Genomic DNA, 21,860 nt, shown 5'->3' with positions numbered 1-21,860 from the left:
TAAGGAAAATGGTTTTTCAGAAGCTGTAAAACCCATGCAAATATTTTATTGTTAAAATAAAAAGCATCTGTTGTTTGGCTCATTCTGATTAAGGTTCTGTATTTTATTTAAGAAGCAATTTTGCACATGCATTTCCCTTGCCTGGTTGTGCTTTAAAAACTTGAAAACCATTGGCATTTTAGGAAATAGACCGTTCTTTATTTAGTATGTACTTTAACTGTCCAATATCATAAACATTTTCTTCAGTCACAAAAACTTTCTAAGTAAGGTTTTGATTTACAATTACATTTGAAAGCATTTTTCAAATTTTCCTATTTTTCCTATTATACTATCACTTTAATTGAATCCAAGCTAGGCTGTAGTGAGGAAGATATTTTTAAACTTGAGTCTCATAACCTGATAGTGACAGATTATCTAATTTTTATATGCTGTGTTTTTTAAGAAATCATAACATACTGGCTCCAAGATTTCTCATGAAACCAAGTATGATGAATTTTGTTGAAGGTTACTGATGGAATTTCTGCAGCTGGGTAGCACAGATTTTATTAGTCTGATTCTTGATAAAGGTTTTCTGTTTAAAAAGGCATTTTATGGTGGAAAGTGTATCTGTATTTGAGCCTCAGAAAAACCACCTGACTACTGGCAATGTCAGACCAATGGCTCATAGTGCTGATGTGGAGACTGAACTGTCTTCCTGCCTCTTTCCTTGCTTGAAAATAAGTGCTTTTGCCACCCAGGTGTATTTTTTTTTTTCTTATAAATAGGAAGTTGAAAAATGTAGGTAGAAGCATGGTCACAAAAAGTGGTTCTGGCAGCACTTAAATAAAATAAGACTGTTTAATGCTTACTACCAGCTGATTAATCATTAGCAAAATATCTGAAACAAGATGCCTTTGAGACTTCTCTGGACTCAAATTAGTTGCTCATTGACTTAAATGGACCATGGATTGCTGCTTCATTGTATAAATCTGTAACTGAGATTGAGGTGATACTTTGCTCTCAGCCAGCAAAATACCTATTTTCAGAAACCTGGGTGTTTTAAAAGTAGAAATTATGTTCACAGCCAGAAAATGGATGTGTGTGTGTGTAAGCAGTTATATTAAGCAGTCTGTATGGAACAGTGTCATCTATGTGGTACTGAAAGCAGTAATTTCCTGTATTTTTTAACTGTTTAAAAAACATGAGGCATCTGAAGCAGAATGATGTTGTGCGTGACAGTCTGTATGCGCACGTTTGTTTTGTACAGCATTAGTTTCTGAGGAGGTTCCCTTTTAATCTCACCAGGTGAGCAGGAAGGGTCCTCACAGGTAATTCCCTCTTAACATTGTTGGCTTTGTGCCTTGTTTTGTCTTGTAGGGTTCAATGTTGGCCGGAGTGCTGGTGGCAGATCGACAGTGCGGGAGATTAACCGGGATGCTTGTCACTTCCCAGGCTTCCCTGTTCTGCAGTCCCTTCTCCCAAAGCACACTAACGTGCCTGCACTCTATTTCCTCCTCATGGCCCTTTTCCTGCAGCAGCCAGTCACTGAACTGCCTGAAAACCTGCAGGTCAGTGCACCTGTCATCAGCAGCCAGTGTAATCAGGGTGCCAAGGTAGGGATTATCCAGTAAGATGTGAATGCAATTCTGTCTGTCATGAAAGAAAATAATGAATTAACCAGGCCCTCTCCTTCTGCAGCTGATTCACAGTCATGATGTGGTGTTTAGTGCTAAGCCCTTTGGGTTGGGAGTATGTTATGCTATGCTAAGCCTGCTATGGTTTAGCTGTCACTGGTGTCACTCTGGTCCATTTTGGGGTCAAGTGAGAAGTAGATCCCTTGTTCAAGCTGGCATGCTGTGGGCATTGAAGGGAACATAATCTTTTGCTTACTTGCTTTGGTTGTGAGGTGGGTTTTTTGTGGTTTTTTGTTTAACAAGTGGGCAGTTGCTGTGTTAGAGTTCACGGGTTACATGCAAAACCAAGGTTGCTTTTATTTCAGAAAGTCTCTGTGGTTTTATAGGGAGACAACTCAGTTGTTGCTGAAAAATATTGATTGTTCTTATTCTGAACAGGTGATTTTGGGCTTTTTTGAAGTAAGTGAGTAGATATTATATGACCTACAACAGTCCTAGGAAACCCCAGGGTAGTGCTTTATGAAGAAAAGCCACACACACTCCATTCTACATAGACAGGTTGCCTATTTAGAATGGGTGCAGTGCTGACATTATTTATCAGTGAGAACTGAAAAGTAAAACTTCAAACCAGAAGGTGCCTGCCTTCTTTCTCAAGAGGAATACTTGACAGCACATTCAGCACTCTGCTGCCATGAGGTAGAGGCATGAAACTCACTCTTCCACCTACAGCATTGAAGTATGACACTGTTAAACTGAAACTAAATTCAACTACTTAGTAGCATTCTTAATATTAGAGGAGGACACTTGGTTCCTTTTTATTTTTAATTGATTTAATTATTTAGACTTTCTTGTCTGTACAACTTGATTTGTTTGTGTTATTCTTTTTTTTCTGTGGAATACCATGTGGGTTTTATTGCTGGATGTGAGTCAGTTAAGTTGATTGTGCGGCACATGTGCTGACAATTCTTTTGTTTCAAAACATTTGCGTACTTTATGAGAAGTGAGAAGAAAGTGAGAAGATGGGAGTTGCAGTTTCATTAGCTCACAGTTAAAATAAATTTTCTTCAGTGACATGTGATCTTCATATGACGTGATAAAGTTTGGAGGATGTAAAACAGCACATTTTTTCTCTACTGCGAAATGAGTATATTGTATCTGTAATAAAAAGCAGTATACAATTGCCCAGGAGAAAAAGATCATTTCATGTCTTCTCTTTCATCTCTTGCAGTTTGATTTAGACTCCATTTGGACATTCATATTTGGAGTTCCTGCCTCCTGTGGCACTGTTACCTCCTCAATACACAGTGTTTGCACAGAAGCTGCCTTTTTGTTACTGGGAATGCTCAGGAGCATGCTGAATTCTGTAAGCATTGGAAATTTTGCTTGTATTTCAGTATATTGTGTTATTCAAGTTTTCCACATGGTTAAAAGCCAAGTTAAAAAGTCAAAGTTTTGTTAGTATCATGACCAAATTGGCTGTGACTTAAGTCTCATAATACTTGGGTGGAAAGTGTAATTTTCTTGGGTTTTTCTATGTTACTTTTTTCCCTGTATCTGTAGAAATATTAGTAGCCACAAAATTATCACTGCTTTTCCACAAAAAGGCTGAGCTTTCTATTTAGCTGCAGTTAAAACAAAACAAGAAAGCAGAAGGATACAATGTCCTTGTCAGAGATAATTCCATTTCTTTCCTGATTAACATCATGGGAGAATGTTTGAGACTCTGTATCCCATCTGCTCAGAGCTTTGTGAGTTGCAGATTTTGTTCATGAATCTTCTCCATGCAGAGAATTCCCTGACTATGAATAGCCTCATGCCAGAGGAAGTTAATTTCCTGCCAGAGAAATGTGTCGTCTTCTCATCTTAAATCTAATGTCAAGAGTAGGGAAAGTTGGTTTTGCAGTGGGAAAATTATATATTTCCTTGAAGCCAGAGTGTGTTATCTGCTGAAAATTGCCTCCTGAAGTGCTTGAAAAGCAGCACCTGTTTGGTTGTCACCTGTTGGATTATCATGTGTATGTGATATGCTCTGTTGCTTCCATGTTTCTCCCAAGGTAACATGTCCAGAAGCATCTTCTGGACAAGTGCTGCAGTACCCATTTTTGTTGTCACATGTTCTGTCTCTGTGCTGGTGACCGATCATTGTGTTTGGTCCTCACCTGTTTGGATACACTTTGCACATGCTTAGAGACATGTGCTGTGTCTTGTGTGTTGACACCAGGCATGTTCAACTGTGCCATCCCATTTTGGGTTGGCTGCAGTCTGGTCATGTTTGCCAATATTTCCAAGTCATTACATGACAGAACACACATTTTAGCTTACGGTCAATGATGTGCTGTAAAATGCTGCTGGTCTCCTGTTTGAGATGTGCTTGAAAGCGTGCTCTTCCTTTCCGAAGCAAGTATTCAAGTGCCACAGTCTGTGCTAATCTGGTGTTTGTTTCTCAACCCAGCCCTGGCAGTCAGAGGAAGAAGGCTCTTGGCTTCGGGAATATCCAGTCACCCTGATGCAGTTCTTTCGGTATTTGTATCACAATGTACCTGACCTCATTTCCCTGTGGATGAGTCCAGAGTTCCTGTGTGCGCTGGCAGCAACAGTGTTTCCTTTCAACATCCGACCATACTCTGAGATGGTAGGAAATCCAGCTGCTTGCCTTTTTATTTTTCACGAGTGTTACTTTTAAGGATTTATCAATTACCAGTCATAGCGAGATAAAGCTCTACTCACTTGTACAAGAGGTCATCATCAGCTGAGCTGGATGTTTTGCACTTGGGTTGTCGATCTGAGAGAAGAGTGTGTTAAACTGCAGGGACATCAGAAGCAGCATTTTAGGGGCAAGAGACAGTTTGCTTGTTTTATAGCGGACATTATTTTCCATTGTATGAAAAATGCTAGCTCAAATTTACACAAGCAAAAGAGACTGTCAGCCCTCTGCTCTGGAGGATGTGATGAAACCTAAAACCTCTTTTTCCTCACATTTCTCATTCCCATTTCTGTTTTTGTGGCTTAACCACAAAGTAGTGTTCTTGTATTTCCTGAAACTACTGAGTTCAAGCCAAGAGAGGGTGTGAATTCAACTTTGCTTGCATTGCTGGCTAAAGTTTTCTTTGAGCCTAGTGTCATTTGCAAATGATACTATTTCTAGAATATGAATGGAAAGGAAAAAAACCAGATATTGTTAGCCAACATTTAAAAGTAATTTTATTAAGAACATGGAAGGATAATTAGTCTAGAGGCTGCCAAATGATAGAACTATGTATAGTATGATAAAAAAACTTCAGGAAATAATAACTTGGGGTGTGCTATTATTTTGTTAATAAAAGTGGGAGACCAATTTTTAGCAGTGCCTGCTGGTGAGTCTCTCGTAAGGACATGGGTTTTTTGCTTTTTTGTTAAACTTGCATTTCAAGTACATACTAGGAGCTTGCTCTCTCACAAAAAAAGTTCCACTTAACAAACTGGTAATGCTGATTTGGCATTCACCTGTGCGGAGTTCTTAGAGGAGCCTTGTGTCTCTAAGCAGGCTTTAACTATTAGATCCCCTGAAATTCTGTGTAGCTGCCTGGCAACTTGAGCTCTTTGCTGTTTGAGGGTGCTCTTCACTCCAAACTGGTTTACTCCTCCAGTGTTTTTGTTTGCCCAAATGTGTAGCACTAATCAGTGCCTGGTGAAATATCTGAATCACAGCTAGATTTCTGCAACAAAACACTATTATTTTCTCAACCTTGAGAAAATATTCTTAACTTTTTTAAAGATCTTTCAGTTTTTCCGAGATTGCTATTAAAAATAGAAAGAATACGTATTTGGGCTTCTCTTAATTTCTTGAAAACACTCTCCTGCTAAAGCAGACCAAATGTTCAGAACATTTGGTTACTTGACACATAAGCTGGTGATGCAAGAAGCCTGTTGAGAGAAATCATATTGTCTCCTCTTTCATTTAAGGAAGGGAGTTGCATAGAAAGAGTCAGTCTTCTGGATTTGACAGCTTTCATTACTGTTTGTGCTTTTGTTACAGTCCTCTTTAAGAGCTAGCCTTTCAAGGTTTCTGTTCATCAGAAATGGGAAAGCTGTGGAGACCCTTTTTTTTTTCTTCTTCTTTTAGAGATTTTTGGGAAACCGGCTTACCCATAACTGCACTCTGATGAAGGTATTGTATTAAAAGAAAAAAAAAGGCTCAGTTCCTTTTTTGTTTTATGTTATGTAAGCTTGATGGCCTTTTTTAGTTGGCTTCTGTCTTGATTTTATTTTAACAGCTTTAGTTAATAATTTTTTCAAAACTTTTCTTTTTCTTCTTATTTTTTTTTCAATGAGAACATTTATTTTTGCCAAATATCTAGAAATCATCCAATTCTGTTGGTCAGGGAGCATGAAATGTTACTCATGCCAGATCATCATTTGCCTTGAGAATCCAAAACTGGATGTTTCCATATTGGAGAACTGATTCTGAACATCATTATTTTCTAAAAAGGCTTCTTAAGAAGCAAAATGTGAAGTGAAATACCCTTAGAAAGACAAGCAAAGAATAGAGAAGTGAAGAAACTGCCGTTAATTACTCCACAGTTTTAACACGCTGGTTTTTACAGGTCACTGATCTCGATGACGAAGTTGGGTCCCCAGCTGAAGAGTTTAAAGCCTTTGCAGCTGATTCTGGCATGAACAGGAGCCAATCAGAATACTGCAATGTGGGCACCAAGACCTACCTGACCAACCACCCTGCCAAGAAGTTCGTGTTTGACTTCATGCGTGTGATGATCATTGATAACCTATGTCTCACACCAGCCAGCAAACAGACTCCACTGGTGGACCTTCTGCTAGAGGTAGAATTTCTTTGTGGTTTGTGTTTTAGTTTGGTTTTGTTATTTGAGCTTAGTTGTGACACCTTTTTTTTCCTAAAATGTTTTTTCTTCTATTACCTTACAAAGCTAGGCTAGTGATGACCTGAGATTCAGTGGAATTGCCATGAAATAAGAGTGGGAAAAAAACCACTAATGTTTCATAAAGAGTAGCTTGTTCACCTTTCTTTAATGGCTTGGAAAACCAGCATAAGAAGCTTTCTTCAAGTTTTATTTTGTGGAGTATGATTCAGTGGTTAAGCACCTTTCTAACCATGACATTTGTATTGACTTTGTTGAAAATATAAAACCTCTGCAGAAATTAGGGTTTCTGTTCTGTTTGTATTTGATAAAAAGAAATTGTGCCATAGATGGTGTCAGTTAGATAAAAAGACATATGGGACCATATACTATAAAGCCTCACAAAAAACCTTTTGCTGTAAATCAACTTCTGAAGTTTGTGACACTTGAAGAAAGCATTGTCCTGCTAATGGTGAGGCAAGGAGGTGAGGGGGTCAGTTACTATTTAACTGTCCTGCATCTTCAGACAGTACATTTTGAAATGTTCACATCACTTCTCGTTCACCTTCATCTACCTGTTATTTACCTCAACTTACATGTTGCTGAATCTCCCTGATTTTTTTTTTGAAAGCTGCAGGAATTTTGGGCCATACTTACATGCTTGCATATTTCCTAACAATTTTCCTGGGGCAGTTGGGCACCTCTTTGCTGTCACAAAGCAAAAACAAATGAAATGTCAGAAGATGTCACTTATCCACAGACATGGGAGACATATTTGCGATCATGTTCAAGTGGCTGCAGTTCTTCACAGCTCTTTTAACTTATCACTTGTTAGTGTTACTTGCCCAGTAGCATAATTGCGTTTAGGTAGGTACACACTGCCAAACTTCTGCAACTTAAACTTTTGATCCGTCCCATTTGCTCATTGTTTACTGAAGGAGGTGACTTGTGTCAGCTGAGGAAATCACAGGTTGAACGTATGTTTATAGCGGAGAGTTTCATGTACCTTTTCAGAATGTGTTCTTTCCAGTACCTGTTATGGCAGAAGATAAACTTCCTGGATTTAAAAAGGAGTAATGCCTGCTTTGCGAGACTGCATGCAGCCAGTGTATACTCAATGTGCATGCTTAGATTTTTGATAAAGCCAAAACTTTTTACTTGAGACAGAATGTTAAGAGTAAAAAAAAATGTAGGTCATGGGAGCTGAGAGAAAAGGAAATAATATACAACACCATCCCTCTCCCTCTTTTTTGTTCAGAGATATTAATTATCTTAATATTATTTTAATATAATTTTTTAGGCTTCTCCTGAAAGATCAACACGAACCCAGCAGAAGGAGTTTCAGACTTATGTTTTGGATGGAGTGATGGACCACCTACTTGCAGCTGATGTTTTATTGGGTAATATAGCAAAGTCTAATAGTCAATCTATTGATTTGGACACCAGGTTTTGATTCTGTGACTTTTTTCTTTTTTGGTGGTCTGTTTTGTTGCAACTTGATCGTCTTAATTTTTTCCCTTTCTCTTTCCCTTCCCTTTCCTTTCCCTTCCCTTCCCTTCATAAATGGTGTTGATGTGCTTGCATGTTCCCTCCCTACCTTGAATGTGCCAAGGCTGTAAAATAGGTTATTCACAAAAACTACATGGCTTAGGGGGCCCAGTCACATTTCATGGTTGCTTGCTGGATTTCCCAGGAGCTCTTGGGCTGCTCTGCCTCCATCTCGGGTGTCATAAGGGACTGCGTGCATTTCTGTTCAGACTTCCTTGTAAGGCTCCCCATTTCTTGCCACAGCAGTAATTTAATAAATTTAATTTAATGATAAGACCCACGGTCTTCCCATAGGTGCAGTGCATTAATAAAATAAATCCAGAATAATGTTTTAAAAATCCAGAATAATTTTTTTAAAGATAAAATAAAAGTCCAGAGCGGTGGTTGCTTACATCAAAGGGAAAGTCCTATTAGGGAAGCCATGAGGTTTTAGCTTTCATTGACTGAATCTCTTTCTCTTTTATGGAAGTCTAGAAAGCATAAACTAATGTGAATGTATTTATGCAGATGGGGTTATTTGATAAATGCAGAAAACTTTGGGGTTTTTTATTACCTAGGTGAAGATGCATCTCTGCCTATAACGAGTGGAGGAAGCTACCAGGTGCTGGTGAACAATGTGTTTTACTTTACACAGCGTGTGGTGGATAAGCTTTGGCAGGGCATGTTCAACAAAGAATCCAAGCTTCTTGTGGACTTCATAATCCAGCTCATTGCACAGGTAACAGGGCTGTTTGTTGAATTATCCTGCCTGAAAAACCATTTTTGCAGATTATGTGGAAATGCATGGAGTGATGTCACTAAACAATCTGCTAGTGATATATGTTTGGGAAAAGCACAGAATATGCTTTTCTTTCTCAGGCTCATTCTCTCTTTACAGAGCTTTCTTAGCACATCTTTCTGTAAATGAAGAGCAATTGAGTAAGAACTGCTCTCAGATCACATTATTTTTTAGAAATCCCCCCAAAATAAACAATGAAATATGCCTCACATGATTTTTGAGAAGCTCCCTAAATTTACCTTGACATTTTAGGAACCTTCTTCACACACTTCTATTGGAAATTGTTAGAAAACTTACTGTTAGAAATCAGCAGCATCTTTATAGATGTTAAAATTCAAAGTGTTTAATCATTAATATCATTTTTAGTCCTTGAAATTAATGGAATTGACACTTACAGTAAAATGCTAGTTCTGGAAAATGAGCTTGGGTCAGTTCAAGGGAAGATTGTGTGCCAGTAAAGCGAGTTGCTGCTACTTCTGATCATGTTTTTTTTACTTCCCATCAGTCAAAAAGAAGATCTCAGGGACTCTCGCTGGATGCCATTTATCACTGCCTGAACAGAACCATCCTGTATCAGTTCTCAAGAGCCCACAAAACTGTTCCTCAGCAAGTGGCTCTCCTTGATTCCCTAAGGGTCCTTACTGTGAACAGGAACTTAATTCTGGGACCTGGAAATCATGATCAGGAATTCATCAGCTGCCTAGCTCACTGCTTGATTAATCTACATGTGGGAAGGTAAATATCTCAGGCAGAAGTGCATTCCACAGCCAGTGCAGGGAAGTACTAAAATGACCCTTTTTTACTCACCTTGCAAATAAGTCAGCAAATTTTGGAGGGCTGTTTATAATTTTCAGCCAGTGAGTTGCAAGCAAGTTTAAGAAATTCATTTTGAGACAAAATTAGGTTTGAAGATCCTGGAAATAGAGAACATTTTTACCTCCTTTTGCAGAGGTATTTTAAATACTGACAAATGTGTTTGTCCAACTATTTTGTTGTTAACCTTTTATAAATGAAAATGTTTTAAAGATAGAAGGAAGCACTGGTGCTAGGTAATTAATAGTGAGAGGGTCCTGTCACTGGATTTACTATCTGTTGAATCATTTCATACAAGTTCAATATCTTGGTATTTCTTCTGTATAGCATTGAGTAAGGCCAGTCATGCATTAAATCGGGTGTCCGTGACAAATGCTATAGACACCTACTTTCCTGCATTGCTCAAATGCCAGCCTGGCATTTTAATTTGTTCTTTCCAAGAAGATCCACAACTTGTGTTTCCTCCAAAGATACTTAGTAACAGTCATCAAACCCCAGTGTTTTCCATTTCTAGCCTTGTCTGTTTTGTGTTTCTTCAAATATCACCATCTTCTGCTAGTTGCACCAATATCCGTGGCGCATCATCTCTTCATAAACCTTCAGTTCAGCTTGTGACCACAAATTCTCAGAACTCAAACGGAGAGAAGTGAAGATGCTTTGCTGTAGTAGTGTGTATTAATCTTTGTGAATTTGATACAAAATCAAATGCTTTATCTTGGCTTGGGTTTTTGTGTCTTTTTATTCTGATGGTTCTTAATCCATTGTGTGTTTGTAGCAATGTTGATGGGTTTGGATTGGAAGCAGAAGCCAGGATGACAACTTGGCACATTATGATCCCCTCTGATATAGAACCAGATGGAGTCTACAATCAAGATGTCAGTGAAGGTAATCTGAGAATGATAAAACCACAGATGTCTCATAATGCCACTTCTGTATTGTCATCACTAATCTTTTACCCCAGTGACTCAGGGCAGGGTCTTGTGGTATGTGTGTGTTACCCAGTTACTCTCTGGAGGGGCACTGGGGCTGTGTGTGTATAAAATTACATTAAAAAATAGATGAAAAGACTCTTGGAAATACCAAGATAGACACACAGAGGATAAATTAATGTTTTGTTAAAATAGTAAGTGCTCTTCATGGTTTTCTGGACATTCTCCAGAATTAGAAAGACAGGTTTATTTGCACTGTTTTAAATGCAATAGAAGTGGCTCATTTTAAGATAAAAATATATGGTATAAACTATACAGTTACTATTTTGTGGCATACTTACAATCTTTTACTCAAATGAAATTTATGAACTTGCTATGGAAGAAAGTATTCAGTGATTCTTAAATGTGTGTATTTAATATTGACACAGGTACTTAGGCAAACGTACGTAAAAATGCTGAAGCATAATGTATGTATGGAATTATATATATATTTATAGACACAGACTCCTATAAGGTTTTTTCAGTCTCATTTTGTTAATAGATGGGTGTGGGAGATGAGTCACAACTAATGAGAGCCAGTGTTTCAAATTCACAGAGAAAAAACTGCCAAAATTATTGTTGGACTTTCTGATAGCATACATAATGGCAAAAACGGGCACTCTGGCCAAAGGCATTTCACACATCATGCAATGGGGGGAGAAACTGCAGTTTTATCACAGAAATTATTCATTTCATTACTGTAAAAATATCAATGCTATGAGCACTGTAGAGAGCTTGCTCTTTGTGATCTTGTACTTATGCAGGTCGCCAGCTTCTTTTAAAAGCCATAAACAGAGTGTGGACAGAGCTGATCCACAGTAAAAAGCAGGTTTTGGAAGAAGTTTTCAAAGTGACACTACCTGTCAATGATCGTGGCCAAGTGGATATAACTGTTGCCAGACCTTTCATTGAGGAAGCAAGTTTAAAGTGTTGGCAAAATCATTTGGGTAAGTCCTGACTGAGGATTTGCTTGTCTTGAAATGTATGCAGTGGATGTTTTAATATAGGCTCAACTTTTTTGTAGCTGTAAATACTCTATAAACTGGCACTGCGTAACAAGGATCCTTCAGAAACTGGACCATAAACAGGATATTCTTACACTCCAGGGCCCTCTCTGAGTCAGCAAATAGCATATTGTGGATTACAATGGTAGAAGCATTGAGCTCCTCCCCATGAACCCTTGGACTGTGGTGACCTCTATTACCATTCCCAGGATTAGATGTGCCAGGCAGGGAGGGGAATGCTCTTGAGCATGTCTGGGTGCAGCCTGCAAACTCTTGGTCTGGCGATGAGATGGGAAATCGGTGGCTGAGCAGTCCTTCTCTAGCAGCAGTGATGCTATGACTAACTCTTGGCTGGAAATATGTTCAGCATAGGAAGCAGTTCTGCAGGAAAAGTACTGGGGAAACCAGGTGGACAAGTTACAGACAAATTAGCTCTGCATCCATGTAATAAAGATCAATTGGTGCTTGACTGAATTAGCAAGATTTTAGACAGCAGAAATTACAATTCCATAGATGTGACTCCTTGGATGATTTCACAGTCCTGAAGTAATTGAGGTTAACCTGGATGTACAGAAAACATATTTGGAAACCTGGAGTACTTGGTTTTGCAGTATCTGTGTTTCTGTGTGTTCCTGGCTGATGTTTGTTAAGGTTTCCAATATCTCCCTCTTAGCCAGTACATTTGCAGGAAGTGTTTGAGTACAGCTATGCCTTTTTTGAAGCAACAGAAAAGGTCATTCTATCTAAAAAAACCAAGTATTATGGGGGGAGGGGAAAAAAAAACCCTTCTAAAAAGTGCTCCCAACACTTTGTTTTTCAGCTCATGAGAAAAAATGCATCAGTAGAGGAGAGGCTTTGGTTCCAACCACACAGTCCAAACTTTCAAGAGTCAGCAGTGGATTTGGCCTCTCTAAACTGACTGGTTCCAGGAGAAACCGCAAGGAGAGTGGGCTGAGTAAACACAACCTCTCTACACAGGTATTTTCTGTCAAGAAATAACATGCAGTCTAAAATCCAGCAACGTATGTTCAGGATTTATGGTAAATATCCCAGGGTGGAGTATCTTGCGCAGTGTGAAGTATTATCTTGTGCTCAGTTTTCTTTCTCTTTTTTGACTCTCCAGACTGGGCATCTTGCTTCTGTGTGTCTAATTTAGTAGGTCCATCTGCATATCTGTAACCTTAAGCTAAGAGTCAACCCTTCATTGTCAGTGAGACTGGTCTTAAGTTCAGTTTGCAATACTGCATTGAAATGGAAGCTGTGATACAGATAATGGGTTTTTTTCCATTCTGCCCTCAAGATGGAAAGAGGGGTTTGAAAATTTTGTGGAAAAATATGTCGCTAGTTCTCTTTCTGAGCTGAAAATTAGTCAGTGGAATTGAAAAAATAATGAATTCTCAGTGCTCTCAGTCCTTTTGCTGGTGAGCAGGTATATAATGACGGGGAAAGGGAAGAACTGAACAAATGGAGCTGACAGGAACTGTTCCTGGTTGTATCACAAGAGGAAGCAATAAGTGAAAACACAGATACAGTGGGACAGGAGGGGTGGGTGTCTTGAGGATTTCCAGCAAACTAGCCACAATCCACAAAATATTACTTAAAAGGAAGAAGGGAAAGAGTAGTCTTTCTCAGTGCCAATCTTCAGCTGTTTGGGAATGTTCTGAATGTTTATTTTAATGAACTATTCTTTGTGAGCAAGTTTAGCAAGGTGGTGTGTTCCTAGGCATTTCATTCAAGCAAACTCTTGTTTATAAGAACTTTTATGTACATAACAAACTCTTGTTTATTTTGTTTGCCTCCTTGTTTTTGTCTTAGGAAATTTCCCAGTGGATGTTTACTCACATTGCAGTGGTTCGGGACCTGGTTGATATGCAGTATAAAGAATACCAGGAGGTAGGGATGGCTTGCAGTGCTAATTACCTGACACTGATACTTTGGCCTGTTGAGTTATACCAATGCCATTTCTCAGGATGAAGTGAAATATTGGGCTCTCATAGGTGAAATGTATGGATGTTTACAAACAGTTGTTATTTTTAAGGGGTTTTTAGGTACAATCAAATGGTGAAACTCATTTTGATCTGGTTGTAGATGAAAATTCTTGTAGCAATATCACATGATAAGTTTTGAGTATTTTTTAAGAAGCTTAAATTCCTTATAAGTGTAAAAAAAACCAAAGCAGGGAACAAAAAGAGAATGATTGGAAATACACTGTATTTGTAAAGCATTGTAGAAAAACTTAAGAGGAAATGTGGAGAAGCATTGTGTCTAAATGCTGCTTTCATAGTAACACACAGAAAATTTTATGGTATCATGCAGAAATAGAAAGTGGCTGATCTGTGCCTTCCAGAATGAAATTGTTCCACCCTGTGGTGTCTGCCAAACATTCCCAAAGACGTTTCATTCAAACTGATTGCTGAGCTATGTGCTATAAATCTTAAAAAATAACTTCTGAGAGAAACAGGTCATTCAAAGCAATTTGTTAAAAAAACCCAACCACCACACTTTGCTTCATTGAACTTCTCTCTCCTGTGAGAATAAGGACAGGAAGTTCTCCTGTCTGGTTTCATTCTTAAAATCATTTTTCAAGTTCTGTGCATTTACAAATGTCTTTGTGTTCAGCGCCAGCAGAATGCATTGAAATACGTGACCGAGGAGTGGTCTCAAATCGAGTACGAGTTGCTGCGAGAGCGGGGGCTCTGGGGGCCCCCCATCGGCTCCCACCTGGACAAGTGGATGCTGGAGATGACTGAGGGTCCCTGCAGAATGAGGAAAAAGATGGTGCGGAATGACATGTTTTATACTCAGTATCCCTACATGCCCGAGGCTGAGCAGGAAACAAACTTGCTGGTAAGTATTCAGGGGTTTGGGATGGGTGATTACACAGCCTGTTGCAAAATGCTTTTCTTTTTTCTTTTTTTTTCTTTTTGGGATAGGTTTTTCTTAAGAAAGATATTTTACTCTTTTGGTATGATATATTTAGGGAAGGGACTGAGTCACTTGGCTCAAAACCAAGCAAATTTGGATATATTGCAATATAATGTGAGGTGGGGTGAGTGATCCTGCCAACAAACGCCACTGGCGTCTTCACAAGCCTCCAGAGACTGAAAATTCCATTACTGTGTGAGGTTCAGTCTCAGTCTGAGTTCTTGTCATGAATCTAGATAATGTGGAAAACAGTGATCTGAAGGGAAAAAAAAGACCCCCCCCAAAAAAAAAAGAGGGGAAAAAAGGGCTACAGGACTTGCTTTGGGCACACTTGTGAGATGTACTTTCATCAATCCATGAAGACAAAGGTGGGCTGTGAAGCAGAAAAGTTTGTGGCCTTTGAAAGCTTTGCAGTTAGTTCCTGTTTTTAAGAAAGGAAGCAGTCTTTATTATGTCTTTTTAAGCATGTGTGTATGCATGCAGGATTTTTTTCCCCTCAAATTATGTCTGAGTGTCAAAGTACTTTAAAAAAGCAGAGAAAACATTGATGTCATTCAATTTTAAACTATTAGATATTTTTACCTGCTTGTGGTCTGACGCACAGTAGCTGTAGTGACAGTCTAATTCACGTGAAGTAGAGAACATGCCATCATACATTCTTCTCAAAAGTGTTCTTTCTCTGATGTAATTGATGCTTATGTAATTGATGCCCTGTTTCCAGTCTGACTTCTCAAACAGACTTCCTGAGACATCTGATGATACCATTCCTCAAAAGGTAAAGAAACAAGTACACCGACTGAAAGAATGTAAAAGAAATACAACTTCTGCATGTTAGGCAGTCTTAACAAGGCTTCTACGTTTGGCTTTCAACTTGCTCTTTCAGTAAACAATTCCAGACCTAAGGGTTTTTTCAGTAATCACATTAGAAGATGTTACTGTGCTGTCCTCAACCTTCACCTAATAAAACTTTCTGTAGACCTTCCCTTCTTTGCTGCACACTAACAGGCTGTGTTGGGCTGTGCTACCACTGTTCTCACTGTGTGGAGTGTTGTGGCTTTGGGACCTGAAACTATTGGTCAGTGGAACACATTTAGTAATGGGCAACACATCGCTTGGAAGCACTTACTGGGAAAGTGTTTCCTTCTGAGAGAGGATCTGGGGAGTGTTTTTTCTCCTTTTTGTCCATAATGGGCTTTAAAAGGCCAACTTTTGTTAAAGCCCATATTAATTTTGTCTTAGCTGACTCCTCTCTGTTTTGCTATTAGTAAAATGCACACATTTGCTTAAAAAATATGAATCCTTTCTTAAATAGAACAGACATGCTTGGAAGTGGCTTCTCTGCAAGCATTTCAGTATTATGCTTTTCTCTGTTAATTAGAGTCGCGTTCTTGCCCATCACTAAGTACAGTGTGTAATGTGCACTCACTCATTTTGAATTACCTTCTACAATTATCTAATTCATATAAATGCAAGTAATTCTATCATACAGAATATCTAATATAAATTGTTACTGTTTTCCTTCCCCTTAGCAGTGCTATAAATGATTTTTCTTTGTAGGTTATACATAAGTAGTTTCCACAAATGTTTTAATATCGTTTAAGTGGCAGTTTTGTGCTGATAAGGAGTGAAGACTTGGTTTAAACATAAGTGAGCAAATTAAATTACAGTGCCTTAAATTTTTGATTTTTGGGAGCAGCCAATTTTACCTGAATAATAAATTTCTGTGTTGCTGATCTTAGCACCTTTATCATCCCAAGCATCAACTTTTAATAAAGCTAGTTTGATTTCTATTCTGAATGTTGCTTTCTTAATTAAGTGAGGAACATAAGAATTACCCTGTGATGGGGGTAGGGACAGACAAAGAGCAAGGAACCATCACACACAGGAAAAAACCCCAAACCAAAGCAACAAACGCTCAACAAAGCAGAAAAAAACCCACCAAAAAAAGACCAAAAACACCACACAAAGGTACAAACAATGCTCAAATATTTACTTAGGTACATGCATATTCTCATGCCGGTCTCCTCCCCATAAGCCATCAGAAACTTTACTAAAAAAAGAAGGAACTAAGTTAATAAAGACTTTTTGAGACTTAAAGCAAATCCCTGAGTGCTTTTGGTTCATACCAGCTTCCACATCATTGTATCTTCTTGAGGCAATTTTTTATTCAAATTACTGCCTAACAAAAAAGTCAGCTGGCTAACAAATAAGCTGCATCTGTTGTTAGGGAGTAAAAAGATGGTTAAATGGCCTTCTGAGCATTCAGTGTTAAGCACAAGAATCCCAGCATTTTATGACAGTTCATAACATACTGGCTACACCTACTTTCCATGTGTTAGTTTTATCTGCAGGCTTTTCTGCAACCCCATGTTTGCTTGAGTGGCTTTATAGCTCCTTGCAAATTAGCCAGCAGATCAGATCCCCTGAAGAGTCTCTGTTCCTGTCTGTGTTGGCATATGAGCACGCACAAAACACTCAATGGGCATGCACTGTGCTGCACACCCTGTTCCTGAAAGACCTTCACTGAGGGAGGAGTTGGCTGACCAAGTGATTTCTTCCGTTATTCCCAAGAAACCTGCTCGCTACCGGAGAGCCATCAGTTATGACAGCAAGGAGTACTACATGCGCCTGGCTTCCGGAAACCCCGCCGTCTTCCAGGACACCATCGAAGAGAACACAGTTGGGGAAACAGCTCAGCAGGAGCCCGAGCACGGGGAGGACACTATTGCAAGAGTCAAAGGTTAGATGGTTTGGTTTGTCAGCCTCTCCTGCATTTGCAGAAAGACGAGCATAAGTTTGTCTCTTGTTTTTCTCTCTTAGAATTGGGTCAGTAGTTTGAAAGATTATAGGTTTTGTGAAGTTAATTTTTTATGTCTCTTTATGACATTTTTCTGTCTCTGTTCTCTTCTAGGCTTGGTGAAGCCTCCCCTGAAACGATCTCGCTCTGCTCCTGATGGAGGAGATGATGAGAACCTGGACCAGTCACAGGATCAAATTGTTGAGGGGAGTTCAATTGATGAAGAGGAGAAGACTGACAATACAACTTTGCTTCGACTTCTTGAAGAAGGAGAGAAGGTACTGTTTCAAACGCACTAAGAACTTAATGTATTGGAATTTCTTCATTTTGTGTCCCAGACATGAATATCTTGGAAGGAAGATATATCCTATATATCTTCCTTGGTCTATATATTTCATCAGCTTCTTCCTTATAATGTGTACTTTGTGTGCCTGCCCCTGATAATGCTGTTCTGGAAACTTTTTTTCTTTTTTTACCTTCTGCCTGCAAGGGAAAAATTCATCTGTCCTGAAATGAAGGCTATGAGCAATCCCATGCTTGGTTTATTGTCCTGTCAACTTAATGATCAGGGTAGCATATAAACATTGAAAATGTAAGCGCTGAATTTGGCACACTGTTTCTAATTGTTGCCTTCATTTGAATGGGAAGCCTTGATAAGTAGTATTTTATCCCCAAGATCAGTGGTGATTTACCATGCTGCGTATTTGGTATTTCAGGCTTTTGTCCATCTGAAGGATACCATTAAATAGCATTGTGATCATGGTTGAGTAGGCTGCAGGTTCTAAAATATGTTCAAGCAGCGTAGTGCAAGTGGATAAACTGGTAAATAGATACATTTATATCATACCAATGAGGCTTTATCCAACCTCCTCCCCAATTACTAGTCACTGGCATTAGGTCTGATTAAAGGACAGACTGACAGGATTTTTGCTGTATGTGCAAGTGATACAGCAGTGTCTGCAACTTGTTCTAACAGAGCAGTGGTCTGAGCCTGTGCTCCTTAACCTGCTTTCCCTAAGCATCTGCTTTTCCTCATAGATCCAGCACATGTACCGCTGTGCTCGGGTTCAGGGCCTTGACACCAGTGAGGGGCTGCTTCTTTTTGGGAAAGAGCACTTCTATGTCATCGATGGGTTTACCATGACAGCCACCAGGGAGATACGGGACATCGAGACATTGCCTCCAAAGTGAGTACATTCCTAGAGAGTTTCCTTGATCCTTAGAAGCTGAACAGCAAGTATTCTATGAGGTTTTTGTGGAGTCAGTTCCAAGATAATGTAAGATGCAGGAAGACCTCAGGTACTGCGCAATTTGTAGTATGGTATATTGTGAAAATATGTTATCAGCTGTTTCTGTAACTGGACTCTCATATGAAATTAATTGAATAATTCTTTCCCAAGAAGAAAATTTCTCATCTTTTTAATCACTTTTCTCATGCGTGTTTATGTTCCTTTACAGGATGCATGAGCCAATCATACCTAGGGGAGCAAGACAAGGTCCAAGTCAACTCAAAAGAACTTGCAGCATTTTTGCATATGAAGATATCAAGGAGGTGCATAAAAGGAGATACCTTTTGCAGGTAACTTGGACACCATATTTGGGTAGAGGGAAGCATATTCGGAGTGTTTTGATGATGTAATTTTTAGAAATGAAAATCAATACATAACTGAAGAATATTTGGAAAGAGAAGCTATTGACTGTGTTGAAATTTAAACATTTAAGTTGGGCATCCTTGTTGGAACTTATCCAGATTTAGTTTATTGGGCATGTTAGTCTATGTCAGTCGTCCAAAAATAAAACATTTGGTTGCACTAAGCAAAGTCTGCTTCACCGTAATTTAGTGCTGCATGTAGTATGACTAAACTGATCTGTGCCTGGCCTTCAGAGGCTGCAAGAAAATTAGTTATTGTTGACATGGGTTTGTCCTCTTTGTTTTCAGCCAATTGCAATTGAAGTTTTCTCAGGAGATGGACGGAACTATCTTCTAGCTTTCCAGAAAGGGGTTAGAAACAAAGTTTATCAAAGGTAATGTAAAATAAATTAGAGTATTTAACATGAATGTTTGCAAATACCTATGTGGAGGCTTTTTTTGGTGCCTGCTAGCACCTTACTGCTGCAGGAAAGAGCCACTAGAAGGCACTATATGCCTTCAGTGAGAAGAGGCTCCTGTGATTTTGTTGGAGACATTATGGAGCTGCTCAAAAGGAAGTCTGTAACTGTACTAAGTGCATGCTGCTTTTTAGGAGATGATATCCTGAGGGCAGAAACACTAATCATAATCTTTTAACTGCTGCTGCAGATTTTTGGCTGTGGTACCATCTCTGACCGACAGCTCAGAGTCAGTGTCTGGGCAGAGACCAAACACCAGCGTAGAGCAAGGGTAGGTGGTTCTGTTCTTCACAACCTCTGTGGCTTATCAGTTTCCAATAAATGATGCTTGCATTGATGTCATGATTATCTGGAGAATATCAGAGTTTAAATTATCAGTGTACTGATACATTCTGAAATGTATTGGAGGGATGAAGGCATCAGATTTATCCAAGTTAATTTACTCATCAGCCACCACTTGCACTGAATTGCATAATTAACATACATAATTTTTACAGTGTGTGTTTAGAATTCTAAAAAAGGTACTGCAAAAGGAAAAGAGACATCTTCTCCTAGTGGTTGCAATTTATAACTTTTAATGTTGAAATTTTGGGTTGTCTTATGAAGATGTAACCCTGCAAAGTCAAGAAATTCACTTTCTTCTTCCCGCTAGGTCTGGCTTACTTAGCACTTTAGTGGGAGAAAAATCTGTTACTCAAAGATGGGAAGTAAGTATGAAAATGCTGGAGTATTTTTTGTATTAAATTCCACATTTTGTAGTGATACATAAATAATCAATACACATAAGTTGCATCCTCTTATTCTGATAGGTGGAACATACTGTTATAGAAAGTGTATCTCAGCATTTACTTTTTTAGTATTTCATGGTATCATCATCAAATAGGAAATGATTCTACTGTTGAATTGCAGGGGGAGGGCTGTAGTAAAAGTAGAGCGAGCATTGCAATATTGAAGTAAGTTTTTATGTTTGGGGAGGGCTGCACATTGACAGTCTGGCAGGTTGACATTTGATTGTATAAAGTGAAAACTTTACTGTGGTGTTATCTGTCTGCCTTAAGAGAGGAGAAATCAGTAACTTCCAGTACCTGATGCACTTGAACACTCTGGCTGGCAGATCCTATAATGACCTCATGCAGTACCCTGTCTTCCCTTGGATCCTCGCAGACTATGACTCAGAGGTAAATAAAACATCTTGTCAGCCTTGATAGTAATCTTGTATAAGTTGAACGTTTCAATTTTGTTTCTCCCACTTCTCAACAGGGAGGGCATTAGAGAATCTTGGCTGGGCTGGTTTAACAGATGTTGATGGCCTGTGCACACATGAGGGCTGGCATCCAGAGAGAGACGTTTGCCCCTCACCTTGCAGGAGTTCCTGTAAATGTCTGCATTAGCTTTTAACTGTGTATCCTGAAGTATGCTAAGCCCACAGAGAAAGCATCCTTGTCCAGAAGACTGTGGTAGGGTCTGCTATGAAATCTGGCCCCCACGGTGAAAGAATATGCTTTTGAAAAAGGGGAAACATCCTATTAATGCTTTTGTGGACAGCCATTGCCACCAACCAGACCATTACATAAAATATTGTTAGGGAACTTGTTGAGTATTTGTGAAAAAATTAGGGTGAACTGGGGACAGGATAAGAGGAGCAGGGCAAAAGTTGTGCAGAGCCCAGATGTGATTGCAGATAAAACACACTGGCTGTCTTGGATCAGACTGAAGGACTGTTTTAAGCATATCCAGCATGGCACTTGCTGTGTGTGTAGAAGGCAGGGATAACAGCCTTAAGAGGTAGGTGGTGTCAACTGTGGCAATCAGCAGTTTTGAAAGGATGTGGTTTGGTTTTATAGAATCATTGTCTGATTTATTTTTAAAGGAACTGGATCTTACAAATCCCAAAACATTCAGAAACCTGGCCAAGCCCATGGGAGCTCAAACAGAGGACAGGTTAGCCCAGTACAAGAAGCGATACAAGGATTGGGAAGATCCCAATGGTAAGTAATAATCCATCCTGCAGAAAGAGCAGAGGAACACATGCCTGTTGTCATAGGAGGGACTCACAGATTTTTTTTTATAATGTGGGTAAAGAGGTTTGGATATGGATGTGCAGAACTCTACCATGGCTTTTTTTGTGACTGTCCAACAAAGTTTAAATTAGAACAAATAGACATTGGCTTTCTTTCTGTGTTGTTTGTCTAAATGACACCTTTGTTTATGTGCAAAAACAAAGATGGAACAGTTGCACATTTAGATGAGTTTAGTATTATATAAAGACTGGAATGGGCAGGCACATGAAGCACGCAACCAGCTGCGTCCGCTAATACAGTTTGATTGCTGCTGCATGAAAATTAGTAGTACAAATAATGCAAATGCTTCTGCATTAGCAGTATTCTAGCTTTTTCATTTCTAATCCTAAAGTGTGTTTTTTTTGGCTAAGGAAACAGCAGCTTCTTAGCTA

The 21,860-nt window shown here is 39.0% G+C and overlaps 1 protein-coding gene across 2 annotated transcripts in view; it reads left to right on the top strand.

The window, feature by feature from the left end:
- WDFY3 (WD repeat and FYVE domain containing 3) overlaps window positions 1-21,860 on the top strand; it is a 155,592-nt gene that overhangs the window by 116,971 nt on the left and 16,761 nt on the right. The window contains exons 31-52 of one of the 2 annotated variants that reach the window (XM_084204151.1): window positions 1,357-1,547; window positions 2,842-2,976; window positions 4,066-4,245; window positions 6,197-6,430; window positions 7,767-7,866; window positions 8,572-8,732; window positions 9,298-9,527; window positions 10,381-10,490; window positions 11,338-11,520; window positions 12,398-12,555; window positions 13,393-13,470; window positions 14,197-14,424; window positions 15,224-15,277; window positions 17,074-17,242; window positions 17,414-17,577; window positions 18,338-18,486; window positions 18,758-18,878; window positions 19,239-19,324; window positions 19,599-19,679; window positions 20,061-20,115; window positions 20,467-20,586; window positions 21,279-21,396. In XM_084204151.1, coding sequence (XP_084060277.1) covers window positions 1,357-1,547; window positions 2,842-2,976; window positions 4,066-4,245; window positions 6,197-6,430; window positions 7,767-7,866; window positions 8,572-8,732; window positions 9,298-9,527; window positions 10,381-10,490; window positions 11,338-11,520; window positions 12,398-12,555; window positions 13,393-13,470; window positions 14,197-14,424; window positions 15,224-15,277; window positions 17,074-17,242; window positions 17,414-17,577; window positions 18,338-18,486; window positions 18,758-18,878; window positions 19,239-19,324; window positions 19,599-19,679; window positions 20,061-20,115; window positions 20,467-20,586; window positions 21,279-21,396 — 3,105 coding nt within the window. Of the gene's footprint in view, window positions 1-1,356; window positions 1,593-2,841; window positions 2,977-4,065; window positions 4,246-6,196; window positions 6,431-7,766; window positions 7,867-8,571; window positions 8,733-9,297; window positions 9,528-10,380; window positions 10,491-11,337; window positions 11,521-12,397; window positions 12,556-13,392; window positions 13,471-14,196; window positions 14,425-15,223; window positions 15,278-17,073; window positions 17,243-17,413; window positions 17,578-18,337; window positions 18,487-18,757; window positions 18,879-19,238; window positions 19,325-19,598; window positions 19,680-20,060; window positions 20,116-20,466; window positions 20,587-21,278; window positions 21,397-21,860 lie in introns of both variants that reach the window. The other variant, XM_084204150.1, reaches the window with a different exon arrangement.

Source organism: Fringilla coelebs (assembly GCF_963513975.1).
Source record: "Fringilla coelebs genome assembly, chromosome: 4".
In the NCBI taxonomy this organism is placed as follows: domain Eukaryota; kingdom Metazoa; phylum Chordata; class Aves; order Passeriformes; family Fringillidae; genus Fringilla; species Fringilla coelebs.
The sequence above is the reverse complement of the archived record's forward strand: the minus strand, read 5'-3'. Positions and strand labels throughout refer to the sequence as shown.